General features: G+C 42.8%; 1 protein-coding gene across 1 annotated transcript; it reads left to right on the forward strand.

Annotated features, from left to right (window-relative positions):
* On the forward strand, positions 1,039-3,779 carry LOC109821441. The gene is made up of 3 exons (XM_020387625.1): positions 1,039-2,244; positions 2,497-2,851; positions 2,968-3,779. The coding sequence occupies exons 1-3, from the start codon at positions 1,039-1,041 to the stop codon at positions 3,777-3,779; spliced, it is 2,373 nt and encodes a 790-aa protein (XP_020243214.1).

Here is a 22,667-nt window from a genome sequence, read left to right on the forward strand (position 1 = left end):
TGAGTCTATGGCAGGGATGATGAACGTGAGAGAAGCGATGGGACAATGTCCATCGGAACCCTTCCCTCCAGGATGTGAGTGCACGTGGGAGATTGAAAGTCCGCAATGCAAGACACCGGTGTGTGCCAAGTACTGCAAGCACCATTACTACGGCGGGCATGGTCACTGCATCAGCCGCAACATTTGCCGATGCAAGGAACCTTGTCGTTAGCGGGAAAAAAGGCCTATATAAATTTCATTACTTTTTAGAGTACTCCTGAGAAATTCCATTAGTGACTAGAGTTAGATACAATGCCATGGGTGTCTAAAAACTCATGGAAAATATAAAAGAGATTTTTATTACCTACATGAGTAGCAAGAGAGTTTTCTTGTAGTGTTGATGATATATAAATCTTTATTTGCAGTGTGTAAGACACTTGATGTTGAAGTAATTGATCTTAAATATATTATAATGAACTAAGTGGTTGTTTAGTTCGCAGAAAATAGAAGGGTAACAAATATTACAGTCAAATTTCTTTCCAGAAAATGATAATAGACTTGTATCTTACAGAAATAATCTATAAATCTTTCTGTAGCAAATTTGAAAATAGATTTCCTACAATAAAAGTATGTATATCCAAACAATGTATATAAATATCCAAACGACTGCTTTAGTGTTACTTTCCTGCAAATGTTGTATTTACAACTGCAACATTAATTTCCTGCATATGGTTTATTTACAATTGCAGCATTACTTTCATGAAAATTCTGTATAAACAATTGCAGCATTCCAATCACCCCTAATAGGAAAAGATAAAATATTTACCACGAGATCAAGTTGTTGTTTGTATTACAATCTTGGCATTGACACAAAAAACCAAACGGAAGTTTGTTGCAAGTAAGTATTATTTCCTATTGTACAAATATGACTTTCTTTTAGGTCTTGAAATATCTAAGCTAAACAGTTGGCAGGATGTGTTAAATTTTGGCGGTTCTTTTATGGTGCACGTTAGCGGGCGATTCTTGTGTTGCTAACGTGTGCCCCCACCATGATTCTTGATGGGAAAAAAGAAGAGAATAAGTGGGAGTAAGATCTTTAGTATTGGATTAAGATCTTCGAATTCTAATCTTGTAACTCCTGAGGATCAATCTGATACCAGCTTTGTTGAAGATGATGAAGAATCTGATCTCAATGCTATGGGGTCAACGGGACCAAAGGGGGAGAAATTGAGGAAATCTATGGCGGAAATCTTAAACTCTTCAAGCTCCATTGTAAATTCCCTTCCTCTGGTCTCTCCTCCGATGGCTGGGGTTAAATCTCGTTTGCTCTGTAAGTCTCTGCCCTCTGAATCTCATAGATCTGGTAGTTTTTCTTGGGCTGATGCAAATGATTCTGAGGAGTTCCTTTTTTCTCAACATCTTTCTGCTAAATCTCCAAGAATCTTGGACTCTAATCTCTTGAATTCAGTATCGGATTCAGAAAAAGTTACGGTTCCTTTAGTTTCTGTTGAGAAAATACCTGGTGAAGTCTCTTCAGATGGACAAAATGAATCAAAGAATGATAATACTAACGGAGTTTTTATGGATTTTCCACCCTTGGAGTCTGGAAAAGTCTTCAAAAATTCAGTCCCTGCTAATAGCAATGCCAAGAAAAGCTGGGTTAGTTTCTTTTCTGACAATAGAAAGCTTGGTTGTGGCCTAGATTTGAATTTTGTACCCCCTAATGAAAAAGATATAGTGATTTTTGAGGAGGATGAATGGTATGAAGATGCATCTATTTGGGATTCTGCACTTATTGGTCAAATACTGGGGATAAATATCAAGTTTAAAGCTATGGAAGCTTTTGTTCAAAAAGTTTGGTCACATTTGGCTTTGCCTAAGATCTGTATTCTTAAACTAGGGCTATTTTTATACAAATTCAAAAGCAAAGAAGATATGATGATTATTCTGGAAAGTGGACCTTGGTTCTTTGGATCTAGATCACTTCTTCTTAAACCCTGGTCGATTGATGAAGAGATAGGTAAAAGAAATGACTGCTTATATCCAATGTGGATTCAGTTACCAGGTCTGAGATTAAACCTGTGGAATGCTAAATGTATTAGTAAAATAGCTAGTCTTATTGGCAGACCTATTGCCACTGATAAGCTAACTGCAAGCAGGCAGAGGCTAGAATATGCTAGAGTCCTTGTTGAGGTTAGTATGCCATCTCCTCTTCCAGATCATATCTCCATTCAGGGACCAAAGGGGAAAAATATTATTCAGAAGGTGATCTATGAATTAAAACCTAGATGGCGTGACTTTTTTAAACAAGTGGGACATGAAACTAACTATTGCAAGAGGTAAACTGGAATACAAAGATGGGTGCCTAAAAGCAAAGTTGTTATCAATGAAAATAAACCTGAGAACAACTTGAACCCACTAGATGAGCATGATATTGCTCAAATAAAATCTGTTGATAAAGGAAAAGAGATTATCCAATATTCTGGAAATAATGGTAACAGTATCAATGATTTCCAGCCTGAAAGGTTTTCTGTGCATGTTGTGCATGATGAGAACCTGAATGAGCATAGTAGCAGTATTATACAGTCTGGTGCAAAACTGACTGAAAAGGAGCCTAACTATATGCAACAAGCTCATGTGGTGCATGCTTTAGGAAATGGAGTTGATATACAACAAATAAGCAGCAAGTCTGGTTTATTGCAGGCTGTGCATGTTGAAGAATGTGCACAGCAATCTGAAACTAGTTCAAAGCAAATAATTGGTTCTGGAAAAAATGATGATAATTCTTGGATACTTGTTCAAGGGTCCAGAGTTAAAAAAAATGCATCTCCATTATTTTCCAGTTGCTCAGATATTGATCCCTCTGTTATTGGTATGGGGGACTATTCTAGATGAATTTGTCTTTTTGGAACATTAGGGGGTTGAATAAATCCTCTAAACAGCTCTTGGTTAAAAAAATTTTGTTGCAATATCATCTTTCTTTCATAGCTCTCCTGGAAACCAAAATAAAAGAATCAAAATTATCAAATTCTGCCAAGAGGATTGCAAATGACTGGAAATGGTTGTCAAATGTCAGAAACTCCTTTAAAGCTAGGATTCTTATTCTGTGGGATCATAGAATTCTGGATACTCAGGATGTAAATATCTCAGACCAGCAAATTACTTGTGCAATTAAATCTCTTGATGGGAGGCTGGATTGTGTCATCTCATCTGTATATGGTTTCAATCAAACGGAGGGCAGAAAAGAATTATGGGCAGATTTAATTCAAATTCAGGAAATAATAGGAAATGTTCCCTGGCTCATCTGTGGGGACTTTAATGTAATGATTGATAAAGATGATAAGCTTAGTGGTGCAGTCCTTTCTGACTCAGATACTAGGGACTTCAACAATTGCATTAAAGACTGTCACCTAAACCATATGAAAACTCTAGGCTGCTTTTATACCTGGAATAATAAGCAAGAGGCAGAAGCAAGAGTGTGGAGTAGGCTAGACAGAGCTCTAGTGAATGATCAATGGATTACTGCTTATAATTCAAGTTATGCAGAATATTTGTTACCTCATTTTTCAGACCATTCCCCAGGCCTGATTTCTATCTATGAGGATTGTTTGCAAGGAAAAAAATCATTTAAATTCTTCAAGATGTGGACCAAACATGCTGATTATCTGCCTACTATTTCTAATATCTGGGAATCAGATATACAAGGATGCACAATGTACTCTGTATGCACCAAACTCAAAATGCTGAAAGAAGCCTTGAAAGTGCTAAACAAGAGACATTTCTACAATATTAGTGAATAGGTTCAAAGAGCAAAGCTAGTTTTGGAAGATACTCAGGAAAAACTTTAAAATAACCCTCTAGACACTATACTCATCAGGAGAGAAAAAGAAAAAATTTCTTCTTACAACAAATTGCTGGACTGTGAAGTATCATTCTATCAGCAAAAAGCAAGAATAGCTTGGAGTGTGCTTGGTGACAGAAGCACAAGTTCTTTTCATGCTGCTGTCAATAAGAACAGACATAACAATAATGTGGGTGTTCTTTATAACAGTAGAGGGGACAGGATTACTGATGGGGGGGGAGATTGTTAATGAGCTTATTTCTTTTTTTACTAGCCTGTTGGGCACTTCTGTTGCTACTTCTCCCCCTGACAGGAATATTATCAAAACTGTGCCTTGTCTGACTGAAACTCAAGTCAGGGATTTATCTAAACCTATTTCTAAAGAGGAAGTTAAAGAGGCTATCCTCTCCATGTCTGATAACAAAGCACCAGGGCCTGATGGATACAGTGCTTCTTTCTTCAAAACAGCTTGGCCTATCATTGGTGAAGATATTTTAAAATCTATAGGGGATTTCTTCAGAAATGGAAAGCTACTGGGCACTGTCAATTCCACTTCCATTACCTTGGTTCCTAAGGTACAATGCCCAAAAACTCCTGCAGATTTCAGGCCAATTTCCTGCTATAATTGCCTATACAAATTCATTTCTAAAGTCCTAGCTAACAGGATAAAATCAGTTATGGGCTACCTAGTGGATGAAGCACAAAGTGCTTTTGTCAAAGGCAGATAGATTTCTAGCAATATATCTCTTGCGCATGAACTTATTAAAAGCTATAATAGGAAACATATATCACCAAGAGTTATGCTCAATATTGATATTAAGAAGGCTTTTGACACTATCAGCTAGAGTTTTCTTACTGACATGCTAGAAGGGCTGAATTTCCCTGAGGTCATGATAAACTGGATTAAAACATGTATTTCTACTCCAAAGTACTCAATCTCTCTTAATGGCTCCCTCCATGGGTACTTCAAAGGGAAACGTGGATTGAGACAGGGTGACCCCCTCTCTCCTTACCTCTTTATACTGGGAATGGAATACTTTTCTAGGATGTTGAATTCCTTAAAGAATGACAGGCTCTTCAAATTTCACCCAGGATGTAACAAGCTCAAGATTACTCACCTTGTTTTTGTAGATAACCTCCTATTGTTTCTGTGAAAAAGCTGCAACAATGTGTTAAGGAGTTTAGTGCAATATCAGGACTTGTTGCAAACCCTGAAAAAAGTTCTGTGCTTTATGGGGGACTAGAGTTATCTGTAAAAACCTCTATAGCAAATCTTTTGGGCTTTACTGAAGGAGTTTTGCCAATAAAATACCTAGGGTTTTCCCTCATTTCTAATAGGTAATCTTTCCTGGACTGCGGGCCTCTCTTCTCTAAAATATCTAGACAATTTCATAGTTGGATGAACTATAGGAATCTCTCATATGCGGGCAGGCTCCAGATTATTAAAAGTGTCATCTTGGGAGTTCAAATCTATTGGACATCTGCCTATATCCTCCCTACAAGTGTCCTGCATAAGATTGATGAAATGTGTAGAAACTTTCTATGGGAAAAACAGACCAAGCTCGCAGGAAGCCACCACTAGTTTCATGGGAAAAGGTCTAATAGGGTAAAAGTATAGGTGGCTTGGGTATTTTTTCTGCAACACTTTTGAATTTTGCTTCTGCTCTTAGATCTATTTGGTATATTCTTGAAAACAAAGAATCTCTTTGGATCAAATGGGTTCATGAGAGTTATCTCAAACAAGGAAATATCTGGCAAGTTTGTGCTTAGAAGAGTGATTCTTGGTTATGGAAGCAGCTGTTGAAAATGAGAGATAAAGCTCTTGCCTATTGTGGTGGAGTTGGAAAACTAAAAGAACTCATTATCTCTTGCTGTCAGGGTTCAAAAATTAAACTCTCAGCTCTATATGAAGCTCTCGCCCCTGCTGGTAGCAAGGTTTTGTGGTACAAAACAGTTTGGGATGATTTATCTATCCCTAAGCATTCTTTTATTCACTGGTTAGCAGTCCAGAACAAGCTGCTAACTCAGGATAGACTAATGAAAAGGGGTATCATCTCTATTAATACATGTAGCATGTGTGCAGGTTCTTACTTGGAGACTAGAGATCATTTATTTTTTGAGTGCACTTTTTCGTGCAATGTTTGGAATCACATTATGGAATGGTTGAGTTTTGAATGGAGATCATCTGACTGGCAGCAGCTTCAGGTCTGGTTTAATACTAGACTAAGGGGAAAAGGAGCAAAGCAAAGGATTAAAAGACTAGCTTTGAATGCTACGATATACAGCATTTGGAGAGAGAGAAATTCAAATCTTTTTCAGCAGCAAAATAGGAAAGAAGAGCAGCTGGTGAGAGTAATAAAGATTGATATAGCAACAATTATCCTTAATAGTACCATACTAAATAATAGAGATGATTGTCTATTGATGTTGTAAGGTTTGTTTTTTTTTTGTATTCTTGCAATCTCGGTTAACAAAAAACTGAGTATCTTGCTGTACATAAAATCTCTTTCACTGGTGAATGAATAAAAAAATTTCATTGACCAAAAAAAAAAAGGAAAAGGCATCTATGAATATACATATCTATGATATACAAAGTATGACCCTTTGCTAGCAACGAACAGGTGTCCCCCTACATGCAACATTCAAACAAAATGACGGCTAAGGCAACCAAGAATCTTGACTTAGATGACACGCCGAGTCGACATCTCCTTAGATTGACTGGAACGGTGGTACTTCTTGGTCCTCTTATTGAAGACGACTCTTTACAAGCCCACTCGACCAGTTGTTTGACACCTTGCAAGTTCGACTCGAGAGGCATTACTTCTCAACCAAGCTAAAGGACGACTTCAACATCGAGCCTCTTTCACTGACAGCCCATCAGCTTCACATTAAATGTTTGGCAGGCGTCATCATTCCTCTAGCCTCGATATCCTTGATGACACATCGCGACATGTCGACACCACCACGCCCCCCATCACCTCTCCTTAAATGCCAAGTTGATCTCTCCTCCATTCATCGAGCGATACTTGTAAAGTAGGTGCTGAAGCAGTCGCCATACCATACTTCTTTGTTGCCATCTTGTGCTCGGCTGAAATAACTATTCTACCCTTTCAGCACCCCTACCATACCATACTTCTTTGTTGCCATCTTGTGCTCGGCTGAAATAACTATTCTACCCTTTCAGCACCCCTATTAATAGAGATACAATTCTCAACATGCTCGGCTGAAATAACTATTCTACCCTTTCAGCACCCCTATTAATAGAGATACAATTCTCAACATGAGGAGGGGGGTTTTCCAAGCTATTCCCTTAGCAATATCTGATTATTCTATTACACTACACTAAAGAACTCACATAGTTCTTCATTATCACACCCAAGTTCATCAACTGACTTGATCGTCGAAGGAATCATGGGGGATTTAGTCCTAGTCCTCTCACGAGTTGCTATCTGTGCAGGCTGAAGAATCTACTCAACTCAAAACCAAATATTCGGAGATGTGGCGGCCCCTAACCAACCTCACCCCTACTATATTGGTTATTTGATGAACTAGGCACCTAACCTCCTGGTTGTTTTTTCGTCAAAAATACTTAGGTGTCCTCATTAAGACCAAGGCACCTAACCTTCGGGTTGTTATTTTACCGAAAAGATCTAAGCGTCCTCATTAAGAGCTAGGCACCTAACCTCTCTAACCTTCGGGTTGTTATTTTACCGAAAAGATCTAAGCGTCCTCATTAAGAGCTAGGCACCTAACCTCCGGGTTGTCATTTGTCAAAAAGACCTAGGCATCCTCATTAAGACCTATGCACCCAACCTCCGGGTTGTCATTTTCCGAAAAGACCTAAGCGTCCTTATTAAGACCTAGGTTTCCAACCTTCGCGTTGTCATTTTGCCGAAAAGACATAGACGTCCTCATTAAGACCTATGCACTCAACCTCCAGATTTTCATTTTACCAAAAAGATCTAGGTGGCCTTATTAAGACCTAGGCAGCTAACCTCCAGGTTGTTATTTGCCAAAAAGACATAGGCGTCCTCATTAAGAACTAGGCACCCAACCTTCAGGTTGTAATTTTGTCAGAAAGGTATAGGCATCCTTATTAAGACCCAGGTACCCCAGGTTGTCATTTGGTTGAAAAGACCTAGGCGTCTTCATTAAGACCTAGGCACCTAACCTCTGGGTTGTTATTTTGCCAAAAAGACTCAAGGTCTTTTCAGCAAAATGACAACCTGGATGTTGGATGCCTAGGTCTTAATGATGATGCCTAGGTCTTTTCGCCCCATTAGTGGTTGAGTTATAAATGTAGGAGAGCATGTGTGCCTTAGGTAGGTTTACCCTAAGAAGGCACTAAGGGCTTAGGATTCCTGCATAGATTTGGAACCATGAGAGTACGACACAAGAGTTAGTTTCAAAAGACTTCATTTATAATGAATGAAATTTTGTACTGAATTATTGAAAGTATTTTTTTTAGATGCTCAATATTCCAGGGGTGTTACAGGATTCTTCCATCCGGGGCTCTTAGCCGATAAGTTCCTTCTTGTAACTCTTCGAGTACTGTGTACGGGCCATCCTAGTTAGGAGCTAACTAGCCTCTCTAGGTATCTTTGTTAAAAGTGGCTTTACGGAGGATGAGGTCACCCGCGCTGAGCCTCTTGGGGTGGATCTTGCTACTGTAGTACCGAGCGATTCGTTGTTGATTAATGACTGGGTCCGAAGCACTTTCTCTCAGGTTTCATCCAGGAGAACAAGCCCGACCCAAAGACCTTCTGAGTTTAAGTCCTCATTAAAGTGTTGCATTCGAATGGTCGAGGTCTCACTTCCCTTCTGGAGCACTGCAAACTGTCCCATCTCGGACTCCTTATGATGCTGCCAAACAGTTAAGGGAACGGGTCGAGTATGCGACCCTACCGCCTCATCGGTCAACTCGCCCTAAGGAACCTCACTGATGACTCCTCCCTCATCTTGAAGTCACTAGCAAGAGTCCTGGCCCTAGTCATCCTATGGACCACACTAGGGGAGCAATCTCTAAGACTCTTCCCCACCACTGTGCCTCTATAGCCCCCTTTGCGACCATGAGGGCCTCTGGGTACGATCGGGTGTATAGACCGGTCACAGAAACCATCGGGGGAAACACCCCCCTTTCAAATGACCTCATGAATTCTCCATTTGAGAAGTTCAAGATGCCTCACATAGAAAAATACAAAGGCAAGGGTGACCCCTCTAAGCATATCCAGAACTACTATGATGTGATGAGCATGCTCTAAGCATCAAAAGCAGTTATCAGCCATCGCTTTCCAATCACTCTTTCGGGGATCGCCAATCTCTGGTGGAACACCCTCAAGAAGAATTCCATTAGCAGCTTCTGACAACTCACCCGAAAGTTCATCCATCACTTCTTGGCTGACAACAAGTAAAAATTGCCCCCTCATGTGTTAATCTAGATGAGGCAAGAGCCTGGAGAGAGCCTTCGAGCCTACTTCAAGAGGTACCAAGCGAAGAGCCTGGAGGTTAATGACCCAGAGAGTGTGGTTGCTATGTTCGCCCTTGTTGGCTGACTCACATGCCAAGAAGCCGATCGCCAATTATGAGCAGCTAATGGCCAAAGCTCATGGGTACATGGACATGGAGGATGCCCGAGCTTATAAGGCGGCAGCCAGTGCCACAGAGACCTCCACAGCCATGAATTTGATCAGCAGCCGCACTAGTAGTAGCACTAGCACCACTTGCACTACCCGCCCTAGCAGTAGCACCGGCAGTGGAGCCGACACCAGAGTCGGCTAGAAGGCTCCCCGCAAGGTAGGAATGTTCGAGAGACCCCTCGAGAGTCAACTTCCTCCCTAATCAGTCTGACAGGAGGGACCGATGGAGGGAACCGGTGTCGAGGCCTCCTCTTATAGTCCTCAACACCTCCCTTGCAAAAGACCTCACCAGGGTCAAGAAGGGGGGCACATCAAAGATCCTGCTCCCAAGATGAGGTTGGATCCCTAGAACTGAGACACCAAGTAGTATTTTTGGTACCACAAAGATCAAAACCACCTCACTAATAACTTTCATATCCTGAAGAGGGACATTGAGGACCTGAATAAGAAAGGGTACTTGAAGAAGCTTGTCTCTTAAAGAGACCGGAGGGAAGCTCCCCTAGCCAAGGCAGATAGGTGATCCTGCTCAAGGTCGCCTCGTTCTACACCACTCAAGGATAGCCAACCCCCGGAGCCTAGCCATAAGGGCGTCATCGACATGATCAGTGGTAGCCCAACCGCTGGAGGGTCAACCAACAATGCTCGTAAGAGGTATGCTAAGAAGGCGTTGCAGGTCGACTATTGTGACAAATGGTCGAGAGCGGAGGAGCCCATCTCTTTTTGGGGATGTAGACCAGAAGGGTGTCAAGAGGCCTCATGATGACCCTATCATCATAACAGTCAGGATTGACAGCTTCCAAATGAAGAGGATCATGATCAACACTATAATCTTAGTGGACATCTTGAATGTCGACGCCTTCAACCAGATGGGCATCGACAAATCTTGGTTTCTCCCCTGCAGAGGCCCCTTCATTGGATTCACTGGCCATTTTCTCTTATCGGAAGGGATGATTACTCTCCCCCTAACAGTCTGAGAGTACCCCGACAATCCACCATCCAAGTTCAATTCCTGGTGATGAATCTCAAATTGGCCTATAATATCATCTTGGGCCGAACCGACCTCCATCTTTGGTGGGTCATCACTTTGACCTACGACTAGATGTTGAAGTTCCTAACTCCTAATAAAGCCAGAGTTGCCAGGACAACCAGTGAGAGGTCAGGTCCTGTTACCTGCTCTCAACAAGGGTAAATGTATGCAAGATGCCTTCCCTATTGAGAAAGCAAGCCTCCAAATGAAAAAAGTAACAGAGTAGCAGAGAACAATGCATGTGGAAGAGATCCAGGAGATACTAATCGATCGAGAATGGCAAAAGATGGTCAAAATTGGGTCCAACCTAGTAGAGCCCTTGCGAGGAGCATTGGTGGAATTCTTGCTAGCAAATGCTAATGTGTCTTCCTAGAGGCTAGTAGATATGCTAGGAATTCCTCCTGAGGTAATAAGCCACAAGCTAGCTGTCGACAAGCACACTAAGCCTGTGCGACAGAAGAAGAGACATCTTGGCCCCGAGCGACAGAAGGTGGCTGCTGACAAAGTCGAATGGCTTCTTAGAGCTGGTTTCATTTGGGAAATTCAATACCCGAAGTAGCTTGCCAATGTGGTATTGGTGAAGAAGGCGCTGAACAAGTGGAAGATGTATGTGACCGACCTCAACAAATCTTTCCCCAAGGATAGCTATCCACCACCTCGAATTGATTAGTTGATTGACGAGAGTGCAGGGTACGAACTACTTACTTTCATGGACGCCTTCTCTAGCTACAACCAAATTTTTATAGTAGAACATGACTAGGAGATGACCTCCTTCATCACTGAACAGGGGACCTACTGCTATAATATGATGTTGTTCGGACTGAAGAACGTTAGAGCCACTTACCAGAGACTTATCAATAAGGTCTTCAAGCACCAGATCATCCATAATCTGCAAGCTTATGTGGATGACCTGCTGGTGAAATCTAAACAAGTATCTGCCTACATATCAGACCTGGATGAGACCTTCTCCACCCTCCGGTGCTACCGCATGAAGCTAAATCCCACCAAGTGTGCCTTTGGGGTGCAATCGAGAATGTTCATGGGGTTCATGATCATACGGAGAGGCATAGAGATCTACCCCAAGAAGATAGCCGCCATAGAGTGAATGCCCGAGTCGCGCACCCTGAAGTATATCCAGAAGCTGCATGGGAAGATTCCGGTGATGGGCTGATTCCTCTCCAAATATACCGAGAGGAGCCTCCTATTCTTCAAAACTTTGAGGGGAATCAAGAACCTAAAGGATAGCATGACTTTGATGGTTGAATGCAGTGTAGCTTTTCAGGAGCTCAAGGCCTACTTGAGTACTAAACTACTACTGAACCATCCCATAGGTGGGAAACCTTGTACTTATATATAGCCTTCTCCCCCGAAGTCGTCAGCTCCATCCTTATCGAGAAGAAAAGAATGTTTAGAAGCCCGTATACTATGTGAGATGAATTCTAAAAATGGACGAGGTCAACTACCCCCTCATAGAGAAGGCAGATTTCGCCCTCATCACCACTACGAGGAGACTCCGCCCCTACTTCTAGGCCCATGCCATTAACATGTGGACAAGTCTGCCTCTAAAGAAAGCATTGGACAGCCCCCCAACCTCCATGAGATTATCGCATGGGCTGTCGAACTCAGCAAATATAATGTGCGGTTTGAGCCTAGGATGACAATAAAAGCCCATGCATTGGCCAACTTTCTTATCGAGTCGTCTTTGTCAGGCTACGAGCAAGACACTCCCTCACCATCCACTAGCCAAGAACCTCTAGTGCCACCAGCAGTCTAGGCACCTTCCCCACAGATACATCACACTCTGGATTATTATTCATCAGCGTTTGTCTCATGGTGGTTATTGAAGGTGGATGGGTTCTCCAGAGAATTCGATAGTGGAGCAGGAGTGGTCCTGCACAGCCCCGATGGGTCGATGCATGAGCACACCATTTCTTTTGAATTCTCAACCTCAAATAATGAAACCAAATATGAGGCTCTTCTTGCTAGCCTTTGAATGAATTCTCAACCTCAAATAATGAAACCAAATATGAGGCTCTTCTTGCTAGCCTTTGAATGGCACAAGCGCTGAAGGTAGGGCACCTCAACATATTGGCAATATGAGGCTCTTCTTGCTAGCCTTTGAATGGCACAAGCGCTGAAGGTAGGGCACCTCAACATATTGGTTGATTCACAGTTGGTTGTGCATCATGTGAATAGGCAATATGTGGCTAATGAAAGTACCCTAATGCCCCTAGGAAAGAACTCTAGAGGGGGGAGTGAATAAGGTTTATGCTAATCTAATCCGATTTATGCCAAATTAAAAACTTATTAACAAATATCTTAGCAAATGAGATATGAACAATATATGTGCAATGATATACAAGTAACACAAGGGTGAAATAAACATAAACAAGATAAACAAGATAGTGGGCAATATAAAGAAAGAGCACATGACAAAGGCGATATAAACAATAAGCACGAATATAAATGAACGCCAAAGACAAACGCAAACAAATGATATGATCATGGAGTTTGGTCCCCACGATCTACGTTTCCGCTCCTCACCTCGAGGAGATCTCTACTATCATAACCGGGTTTTCTACACTCACCCGAATAACGTTTACATCTCACACTCGGTTTTCTACTTCATCGAAAACTTTACAATTCACACTCTTGCAATCACACTTACTACCACCTCAAGTGTTTGTCTCTAGCCCGTATCTCCCTCAAGTGTTAGGAATTACAACCTACATCTAGGCATTACCACCTACCCCACTCCTCTTGGGATGACCCCGTCTCTCACCACACACTCCTCTCAGTGTACAAGAGTATTACAAAGTGTTCAACATAATTAGGCTCACAATACAAATAAATTTGTTCTCTACAATGGATGAGAACACAATGTAGGCTCACTCTCTAAGTCACACTACCACAACCCAAATTATACTATGTAATACAATAAGCTCAATGCTTGTGTGCGTAAACAAAGAGATTAATCAAATCTAAACTCAATATAAAACTAGCTTTAATAAAATGATAATCAAACAAATAGATATAAAGTTAGAAAAAGAGTTTAGGGAAACTTCTCTATGGATCAAGAGAGAGAGAGGGAGAAGAGTTGAATGCTCAAACACAATTGATGATCTTCCTCAAGCTCTTGTGAATTTTTTTTACAAACCAAACCCTTAAACAAACTTAAAACAAACTTAAACTTTTAAAACTTGTTTAAAACTTTTCTTGATTATTACAATAGAGCTGGGTATAAGGGGGTATTTATAGGAAACCCCAAATATCAAGAAACCCCAGCAAAAAGACCAAAAAAGCAAAACATGATAAAGGCTGAAAAAACTAGCCTTTATGCCATCGGTCGACTGACGGCTTCCATCAGTCGACTGATGAGCTGATTGTTAGAGGCATTTTCCAGCTCATTAGTCGACTGACGACCTTATCAGTCGACTGGTGATCTCATCAGTCGACTGGTCAGTCGATCAAAATAAAATAGAAACTATTTGTTATTTCAGGCGATTTCTTCAGTCGACACATCAGTCGACTGATGTCATCAGTCGACTGACCAGTTGACTGATAACATGTTATAAGCCTATTTTGAAACATAAATCTGATTTTTAAACATCTTTTAAAAATAGTAAATAAAATCAGAAAAATATAAAACTTTTGGAAATGATTGTAAACATGATAATATACATGTTACAAAAACTGGTTTTTAAAAAGCACTTCCCAAAAGAGAAATCTTTTCATTTTACAAAATAGTCCAAAACATGTAAATGAAAAACACTTGTTTTTAACATTGGACATAAACCATGTTTTGAAACTTAATAGACTTAATAAAAGATGTATGTTATGATTGTTAAGTCTATAAACTAATAACTCAATATTAAACATGTATATATATGTAAACAATAATATAGGTTTCATATTTATATAAACTTGTAAACTATAAAACCAAAACTTGTGTATATATACATAACTATATATATACATAGAAACCAAATAAAATGTGTGTGTATATGATATTAAGCCTAGAGTACTTAACACACATAATATAAAACCTAAACTAAATTACCCAAGCTTGTGATCTTCAACGAAGCTCTATCTTGGTACACTTGCGGATGAAGCTTGAACTTGGATCTTCAACTTGAATTGCAATGCTTCAACTACTATTCTGCCAACCACCATTGGATATGATCGTGAATGCTTGATTCCATCCATCCTCCAACATATTGTTTGTCTACAATAAATATAAAAACACCAACACTAGACAAACAACATTAGATGTAAATTGTTTGTAAATCATCATCAAAATAAAAATACTCAACAGCTAAGACCCGAGGATGACTATTAACCAGTTTCTTTGATTTCAAGATAGCCTAAGTCCCTTATGCTCTTAATGCTCGTGCGGATGCCCTTTCCAAGCTCGGGTCGACAAGCTTGTGAAATAGCTCAGGGCCCATTTACACCAACACTCTTAAGCGACCCAACATTTCTAAGTCGCCGGAGACCATCATGGAAGCCAAGGCACCTGTGATACCCTATTGGCTAGATCTCATTACCCTTTACCTGACACAAGGCACCTTGCCTGAAGATCCTACTGAAGCTAGGCATATTCAGAGGTATTCCTGCCACTACCTCATGATCAAGGGACAACTCTCTCGGATGTCATACACGAGCAGCGGTGTAGGACTCTATCTATGGTGCCTTCAGCCACTAGAGGCCAACTATGTTCTCAGGAAGATCCATAAGAGAACATGTAAAAACCATCCTAGGGCTAGAACCCTCTTGCATAAAGTCATCCGTTAAGGGCACTACTGGCCTACCGTATTAGCTGAGTCTAGGCGACTCGTCTCTTAATGCAAGAAGTGCCACTTTTACTCATTCATCCTACTAGCAACAGCTACCGAGCTAACTTCCATCTTGAGTCCTATATCTTTTGCTCAGTGGGGGTTGGATTTTCTGGGTCCTCTAACCTTAGCTTCAGGACAAAGGAAGTTTTTTATTGTGGTTATTAACTACTTTACCAAATGGATTGAAGCTGAACCCCTGGCTAAAATTGGTGAAAGTAATGTTACAAATTTTATATGGAAGTCAATCGTCTGTCTCTTTGGTGTGCCCCTTTCTTTCGTGACTAACAATGACACTCAGTTTGACAGTGGAGGGTTCCGAAACATTTGTGAGGGGTGCGACATTCGCCTTAAGTTTTCCTCAGTCACCCATCCCAAATCCAATAGACTTGCAGAGGCCTCCAATAAGTGCATCCTCCAAGCATTAAAGAAGAAGGTAGATGCAGTGGTAAGAAACTGGGTTGAAGAGATGCTGAGGTGGTTACTCCAGTCAAAGTTAGCATGCCAATCATCTGGCTGCAACACATTGACAAGGACTTAAACTCAGAAGGATTTCGGGTCGGGCTACATCTCCTAGATGAAACCTAAGAGAATGCGCTTCAGACCCAGGTTATCAATCAGCAACGAATTACCCGATACTATAAAAGCAAGATCCAACCCAGGAGGTTCAGCATGGGTGACCTTATCTTCCACAAAGTTGCTTTTGACAAAGACACCCAGAGAGGCAAACGAGCTCCCAACTAGGAAGGCCCATACACAGTTCTGGAAGAGTTACGAATAGACACTAATCGGCTAAGAGCCCCGAAAGAAAGAATTCTGCAACACCCCTAAAATGTCGAGCATCTAAAAAAATACTTTCAATAATTTATTATAAATGAAAACATTTTTGAAACTGACTCTTATTTCGCACTCTAGTAGTGTCAAAATCTATGTAGTAATCCTAAGCCCTTGGTGCCTTCTTAGGATAAACCCAAGGCACACTTGCTATTCTGTCGGCTTCTGCATTTACAACTCGACCATTGGTGGGGTGAAAATACCTAGCATCCAAGGTACCCAACCTTCAAGTTGTTATTTTGCCAAAAAGACCTAGGCATCCTCATTAAGACCTAGGCATCTAATCTCCAGGTTGTTATTTTACTGAAAAGATCTAGACACCTAATCTTTGGGTTGTCATTTTGCCGAAAAGGCCTAGGCATCTTCATTAAGACCTAGGCACCCAACTTCCGGGTTATCATTTTGCCAAAAAGATTTAGACATCCTCATTACGACTTAGGCACCTAACCTCTAGGGTATTATTTACCGAAAAGACCTAGGTGTCCTCATTAAGACTTAGGCACCCAATCCCCGGGTTGTCATTTTTCTAAAAAGATCATGGCATCCTTATTAAGATCTAGGCACCGAACCTCTAGGTTGTCATTTTACCAAAAAGACCTAGGCATTCTCATTATATCCTAGGCACTTCAACTTGCTGGTCTTCCTCGACAAAAATACCCGGACATCCCGCCAACAAAAGGCGTAAAATGAGCCAGTCGTCCAGACCCCTCAACACTCAAGTCGTCACAACACGACCGACTAACAACAATCAACATTTTTTCTCTAAATTAGAGCAAAGCTACAAGCCAACAAAAAAAAACAAGGAATAATTGAAGGCAGACTCTAGAGTGACAGCAATGTCTAAATCTTTATTACAAGTTTCAAACATTATTATATTATCCATGTCGATATTTACAAAAAGGCATGTCGATATTTACAAAAAGAAAAGAAAAGATACAAGCCCTCATGCCTCTCGACCAAATCCGGGAGTAGGGTTTGGGAGGTTCTTTGTAGAGGCTGCAGGGGCGAGAGTGACAAAAGAGGAAGCAGGAGGGTCTTCTTCAAGGTCATCCCCTGATTCATCATCGTCATCGTCCAATGCCAGTTCTAACCCCTCTCCACTCATCTTAATCTCTAAGAGGTCGAGACAGCAAGAGACTTGGGGAGGGTAAAGTTAGTTAGGCACGGGGGGATAGGCAGGAGGGAATAGTGAGGCCAGGTAGTCAACACCAGCCTTGTAAGCCAAGGCCACCTTAGTTTTTCCTAAGGGGCCTTGGCACTAGTCGTCGACCACTTTTTCCTTGTACTGCTCTGAGTCCAAGAGAGCGAGCCGATCCTTCATGTCTTTGACAATTATGGCGGACTACTGGTGAGCCAACCGCTCCTCCTTAAGGTCTCACTTCAGATGCTCAACCGATAGACAACTTGATCAAGCATCCTCCTCAACTATCACCCTGAGATGCCTCTCAGACTCGACCTTCCCCTCTAGAGAAGATAGTCGGCCGCTCCGCTCGGAGATTCCCTACTAAAGGCGACCAACCTCCTCCTTCAACCGGGCCATCTCGACTTGAAGCTTCTCGATGGAGGCCGTCTGCTTGGCGCTATGGGGTCTGTACCACTTTAGAAGCATTTTCTTCTCGTACAACTCCCAGCACCAACTGGCCTCGTTGCTGCTTAGCTTGACCTCTAAGATGGTGACCCTCTTCTTTGATTCCTCCCTAGCCAACTTCTCCTTGGCCAAGTTTATTTGCAACTCAGAAGGAAAGTTGTTCATGTGGGAGAGCCAGCAGAATAACTCCGACTCTACTAATGCCCCCTGAATCAAGTAACTCTTGACGACCAGGTGCAAGCCGACACTTAGCATCTCCTGCACGAAAGCCTCATCCTTCGGGAGGGCGAACTATTGGACAGCTCAAACTTGGGTAGTCATTGATGCTAAGACCGAGCTCTCACTATTGATAGAAGCCTCTGCCATGAACCTATCTCCCCTCGGGACCTCCCTCTGGGGTGAGCAGGGGAATGGCGACAATCCAATCAGCATGCTCTTGGAATTCTCCTAGAATTAGGGGTCAAGCTCCACACCCTAATGGCAAAAAGGCCAGTTAAAGCCCTCTTGCTTCTCGCCGGCCTCGTCTGCCAAAGGTTTCATAGGGGGCACCGCTTGTTCTACGCCACCATCCAAAGTCGTGGTAGGCTTCTTACCTGGCCTGCGGGATGACTCGGGCCCAGAGCTCGGGCCGGCTGCCTCCTCAACAAGGACACCAAATTCGGTAGCGCTTGGGCCACCCCCTCTGGCCTAGGGGGAAGAGTCGTTGATAATAATCACCTTAGCCTGTTGACCAGCTAGGATGGCTCGATACTGCTCTTCGGTCGAGTCAACTCGGACTTGCCCAGTCACCCTACTGGGCCCTTGGCCCTTAGCCTTCACCCTCTACCCCGCCAGTTTGGTACGATCTCGGCCACTCACGACCTCAAGCGGCCAACCTCTTCAAGGTCTAGATTACCTCTCAGCCTCTTCTGGGGCCATAAGGTCGAGCCTGGTTCTTCCCCCCTCGAATTCCTCTTAGGGCTTTTTTCAAGGAGGAGGGCCAGCAGACTCGCTCTCACTCTGTCGACCTTAGTAGGGAGGCCATCGAGATACTCGCCACCTAGATAGATGTCACCTCGAAGAGATTTCCTCTCTTCCAAGACCCGACATAATTTCTAATCTTCTCTAACCGCCACCTCTCCTTAGTAATAAGGATGCACGGCCTCAGTACATCCTTATTGATCTCGGGCTAGTTGGGGGAGGATAGGACACCGTCAGACTTGAAGACCCACACGAACTGCTCCTTCTAGTCCTTATTCAACTCTGGAGCATTCGATATGAATTTACAACCCTTGGTATATTGGAGGAAGTAGTAGGGGTCCCTCCTCATCGACTTGATGCCAACCAGGTTCTCCAACAGGCACATGCTCGGCGAGGCACCGACCCAGTGGCAGATCACCACAAAGCCCACCAAAACCCGAATTGCATTTAGGGTGAACTGAGAAGCGGATACCCCCAAAGTGATGCATACATACCCAATGAAGCTATGGAGTGGTAGTTAAAGCACATACCCAAGATGGGTGATGTACTATGGTGACTTGTTCTAGCCATGGTGGTACATCGGCTCATCCCCGCTTGGCATTGCGAGTGTAAAGGCCGTGGAGAGATCATAAAACTCGTAGTACCTCTTGAGCTCTTGGATTCATATTTTTGAGTGGATTGGCAAGAGAAGAGTGATTTTCTCTTCATTGTAGCTAGCAGTGAAAATCTGAGCAGCCATGGAAGATTATTAAGGAGATTTGGGGAAATTAAGAGAGACTAGCATCGAAGATCTAGAGCAAGAGTTTTCATAGAAAACCCCTCTTCTCTTCCAGTGGGATATTTACAGCACCCAAGAGGGACACGTGGAATAATCTGGATGACTATCTCGTTTCAAAATGAACGGATGAGATACACCTCAAAATCACAAACGGTTTGCACGAAACTCGAAGCACTGCCCTCTTTACTCCACGCCTCTTTACTCAAAAATTGAAGCAACAATAACTCTCTGGCTTATAATGATGTCATTGCATCATTTCAAGTAGTGATATTTCACCTGCCTAATAAAGGCTTCTGGAAACTCACCAAACATTTATCTGATGAACAGTCGACCAAGCCTAGTTGACTCTTAATAACCAACAACGGAATTCAAAGAAAAACTCTCAGGCACTCACCCCAAGAAGTCCACATGCCAATTAACAAGGGTCATCGACTCGATTGGCCCCAAACCAAGACAAAAAAAGAACAGAAATGACAACTGCTTGAGTTTGAGACGTGTTTTCTCAAAAAAGGACGAGTCCTTTCGAGTCAACAGTCAAGTTCACAAGCCTATGGTGGAGCTAATTCATCCAAAAGATATAAATTGAGATTGCATGACATAAGAAAAGTAATTCTAGCTTAAAATTCTCTCTTTATTCATTTATAAGGAGTATCTACAAGGTGCATATGCACACACATACGATAAAAAATTGAAAGAGGGAAAATTTCTAGGAGACTAAGGGAGGTCCATTCCGTCTCTCGGAGTCAATGACAAGGAGCCTCTGGGAGCAACCGGCGGAGGAGTCAAGCAGTCACATCCTTCGTCCGACTCACCCTCTTCCTCGCCAAGATCGAGTCCCCCTCCAAGTGCTTCCACCTCCACCAACTCATCCAAGTACTTGGCTACAACGGAATGTTAGTGGAAGCGATTAGGCGGGTTCCTCATCTCAACTAGAAGTTGTGCCGAGAGGTAGTCATAACCAGCCTAGCAAGCTATCGCCACTTTTGTTTTCCTAGTGATATCCTGGTGATACCCCTCTATGATTTCTTGGCGGTAAGGCTCAGACTCGGGGTAGGGATTATGGTTTTGGGCCATTGCCAAGAACTCATGTAGGTGGTCGACCTCCCTCTGAAGTTTGATGAGCGTTGCATGCTTCATTGAGCTAATGCTTTGCAAGCACCACCACCTGCTTCTCGGCCTTGACCTGCACCATAGCACGCGCCATCTCTTAGAGAGCCTCATCTAGTATCCTAGCCTTCTTGTTGATCGACCACCCTGGACTGAGTCAGGCAAGAACAAGGACCGTCCCCCTAACATCGAGATGGTTAGCAGGCTAGTAGCGGTGATCTGGGTCAGGCTCCTATCCATATCGAGGGCCGACCCCCGAAGACCTAATGAGGTACTGTCTCATTCTCTCCTATTCTTCCTCCCTAATATCATCCATGCGATGAAGATAGGGATACTATAACCCTGCGGGAGGCGTCGTCTCTTTCCCCTGGTGAGACGACTCACTGCGACAGACAAAAAACCCTCCCTCGCCAGCGAAGGATCTAGCCTCGGCTTTAACCTCTTCTTGAGGTGCCTCGGCCTGCTCTTCCTAGGCCGACTCGTCCTTATGGATAACGTCAATCTCGACCACCTTAGTTGCCACCTGAGTTACATTTTCTTCATCCCTCTGTGGCCTCCTCTTTTGTCTATGGACGAGGGTGGAAGAAGGCTATGCCTCGATCGTCTCAGCCTCTATCGGGTCTAAGTCACGATGAAGACACTTTTAGGGCCTAGCTGATAGCCCTTCCTGGGAGTCAGCCAAAGGAGCGGATGACACCATCGCCGCCTCCATCGTTCCTACAATCAGGGCTGATGCCCTCTCCTGGTCCTTGGCAGATGGAAGCACAACAAATACTTTGGCAACCTGCAATATCAAGTTGTCAAGTAGGTGCTCGACTTGGCAAGAACCCCCATATGGCTTGATTTGATTCAACGCATCCCTCTTAGTGTTGAGTAGGTCACCCTCCATGAGCACTTCCCTCATTATCTCGATCCAGTTCGAGCAGCCTAGTTCCAAGTCGCCCCTCATGACCTAGATGAATTTCTCCTTCCAGCCCTTGTTCGAGTCAAGAAGGCCGGTGATGATCTTGTACTTCCTCACCATTTGGAAATGGAAATAGGGCTCAGCCTGGTTCACTTTAATTGCTCACCAGGTAGTCCAAGACTTGCATGGATGACTTTTTTGCCAACCAATGGGAAATAACCACGAACCCCACCAAGGTTACTATGGCATTCGGCTTCATCTGGGTCGGCGATACCCCTAGCATTGTGAAAACTTGTTGAAGAAAAAGGTGCAGGGGCAGCCGCAGGCCAAATTCCAAATGCTTAAAGTAGAGCGGGATCCGATCTGGCACATCATCATAAACAACCTCCAACCTCATCAGGGCCATCAGCTCATACTCTAGGGAGATATCAAACCACCAGTGGAAATTTCTCAACTTGGCCTGGGTGACCTTAGAGCGGAATTCTGCCATAAGAGCTAGTCGGTCTATGCAATCTGATACCATCATAAAATGGAGGAATAATCACCAAATAATGATGGGTGGAAAAGATAGAGTTCTTAAAGGGGAATTTCAAAAGACAATAACTGCTATGTTCATGGCCCTGCATATATATATATAGCTAGATCCGTAGCTACCAGAATCTGAATGGTCGGATCAAGCTTTGGCCAACGATCAAGATTAATTCTCCGAATCTTAAGCGACACCTTAAGGATTGAGGCGCAGCCCACTTACTTCGAATAGCCAGCATTCAGCCATGAAAAGTAGAGCTGTGGCAGTCAAAAAGAATGTGTGGTGTTGTTAGCCACATAAAATCTAAAATGACTTTTCAATTCCCTCATTTAATGTACACCCACGTCTGTGCAAAACTACTCTCATTTCACTCGGAACCGGCCCAAGCCGACTCTAACTGAAAGGAGCCAACTGTTATGATATTTTCAATCGCCAAAGTATGGCCATTTGGCAGCAATGAACAGGTATCCCACTACATGCACCGTTCAAACCAAATTGACGGTCAAGGCAACCAAGAATCTTGACTTAGCCAACCCGCCGAGTTAACATCTCCTTAAATCGACTCAAATGGCGATACTTGTTGGCCCTCTTGTCGAAGACAACTCGAATGAGCCCACTCGACCAGTTGTTCGACACCTTGTAAGGGGAA

The sequence above is a fragment of the Asparagus officinalis genome, chromosome 8, assembly GCF_001876935.1.
Source record: "Asparagus officinalis chromosome 8, Aspof.V1, whole genome shotgun sequence".
NCBI classification, from domain to species: Eukaryota; Viridiplantae; Streptophyta; class Magnoliopsida; order Asparagales; family Asparagaceae; genus Asparagus; species Asparagus officinalis.

Bases quoted from the DNA above. Each gene is read 5' to 3' on its own strand.
- LOC109821441 (XM_020387625.1), top strand. From the start codon at position 1,039: ATGGGAAAAAAGAAGAGAATAAGTGGGAGTAAGATCTTTAGTATTGGA. The intron at 2,245-2,496 runs GTGATCTATGAA...AATGATTTCCAG, and splicing joins GGAAAAATATTATTCAGAAG to CCTGAAAGGTTTTCTGTGCA. The intron at 2,852-2,967 runs GTATGGGGGACT...TTTCTTTCATAG, and splicing joins TATTGATCCCTCTGTTATTG to CTCTCCTGGAAACCAAAATA.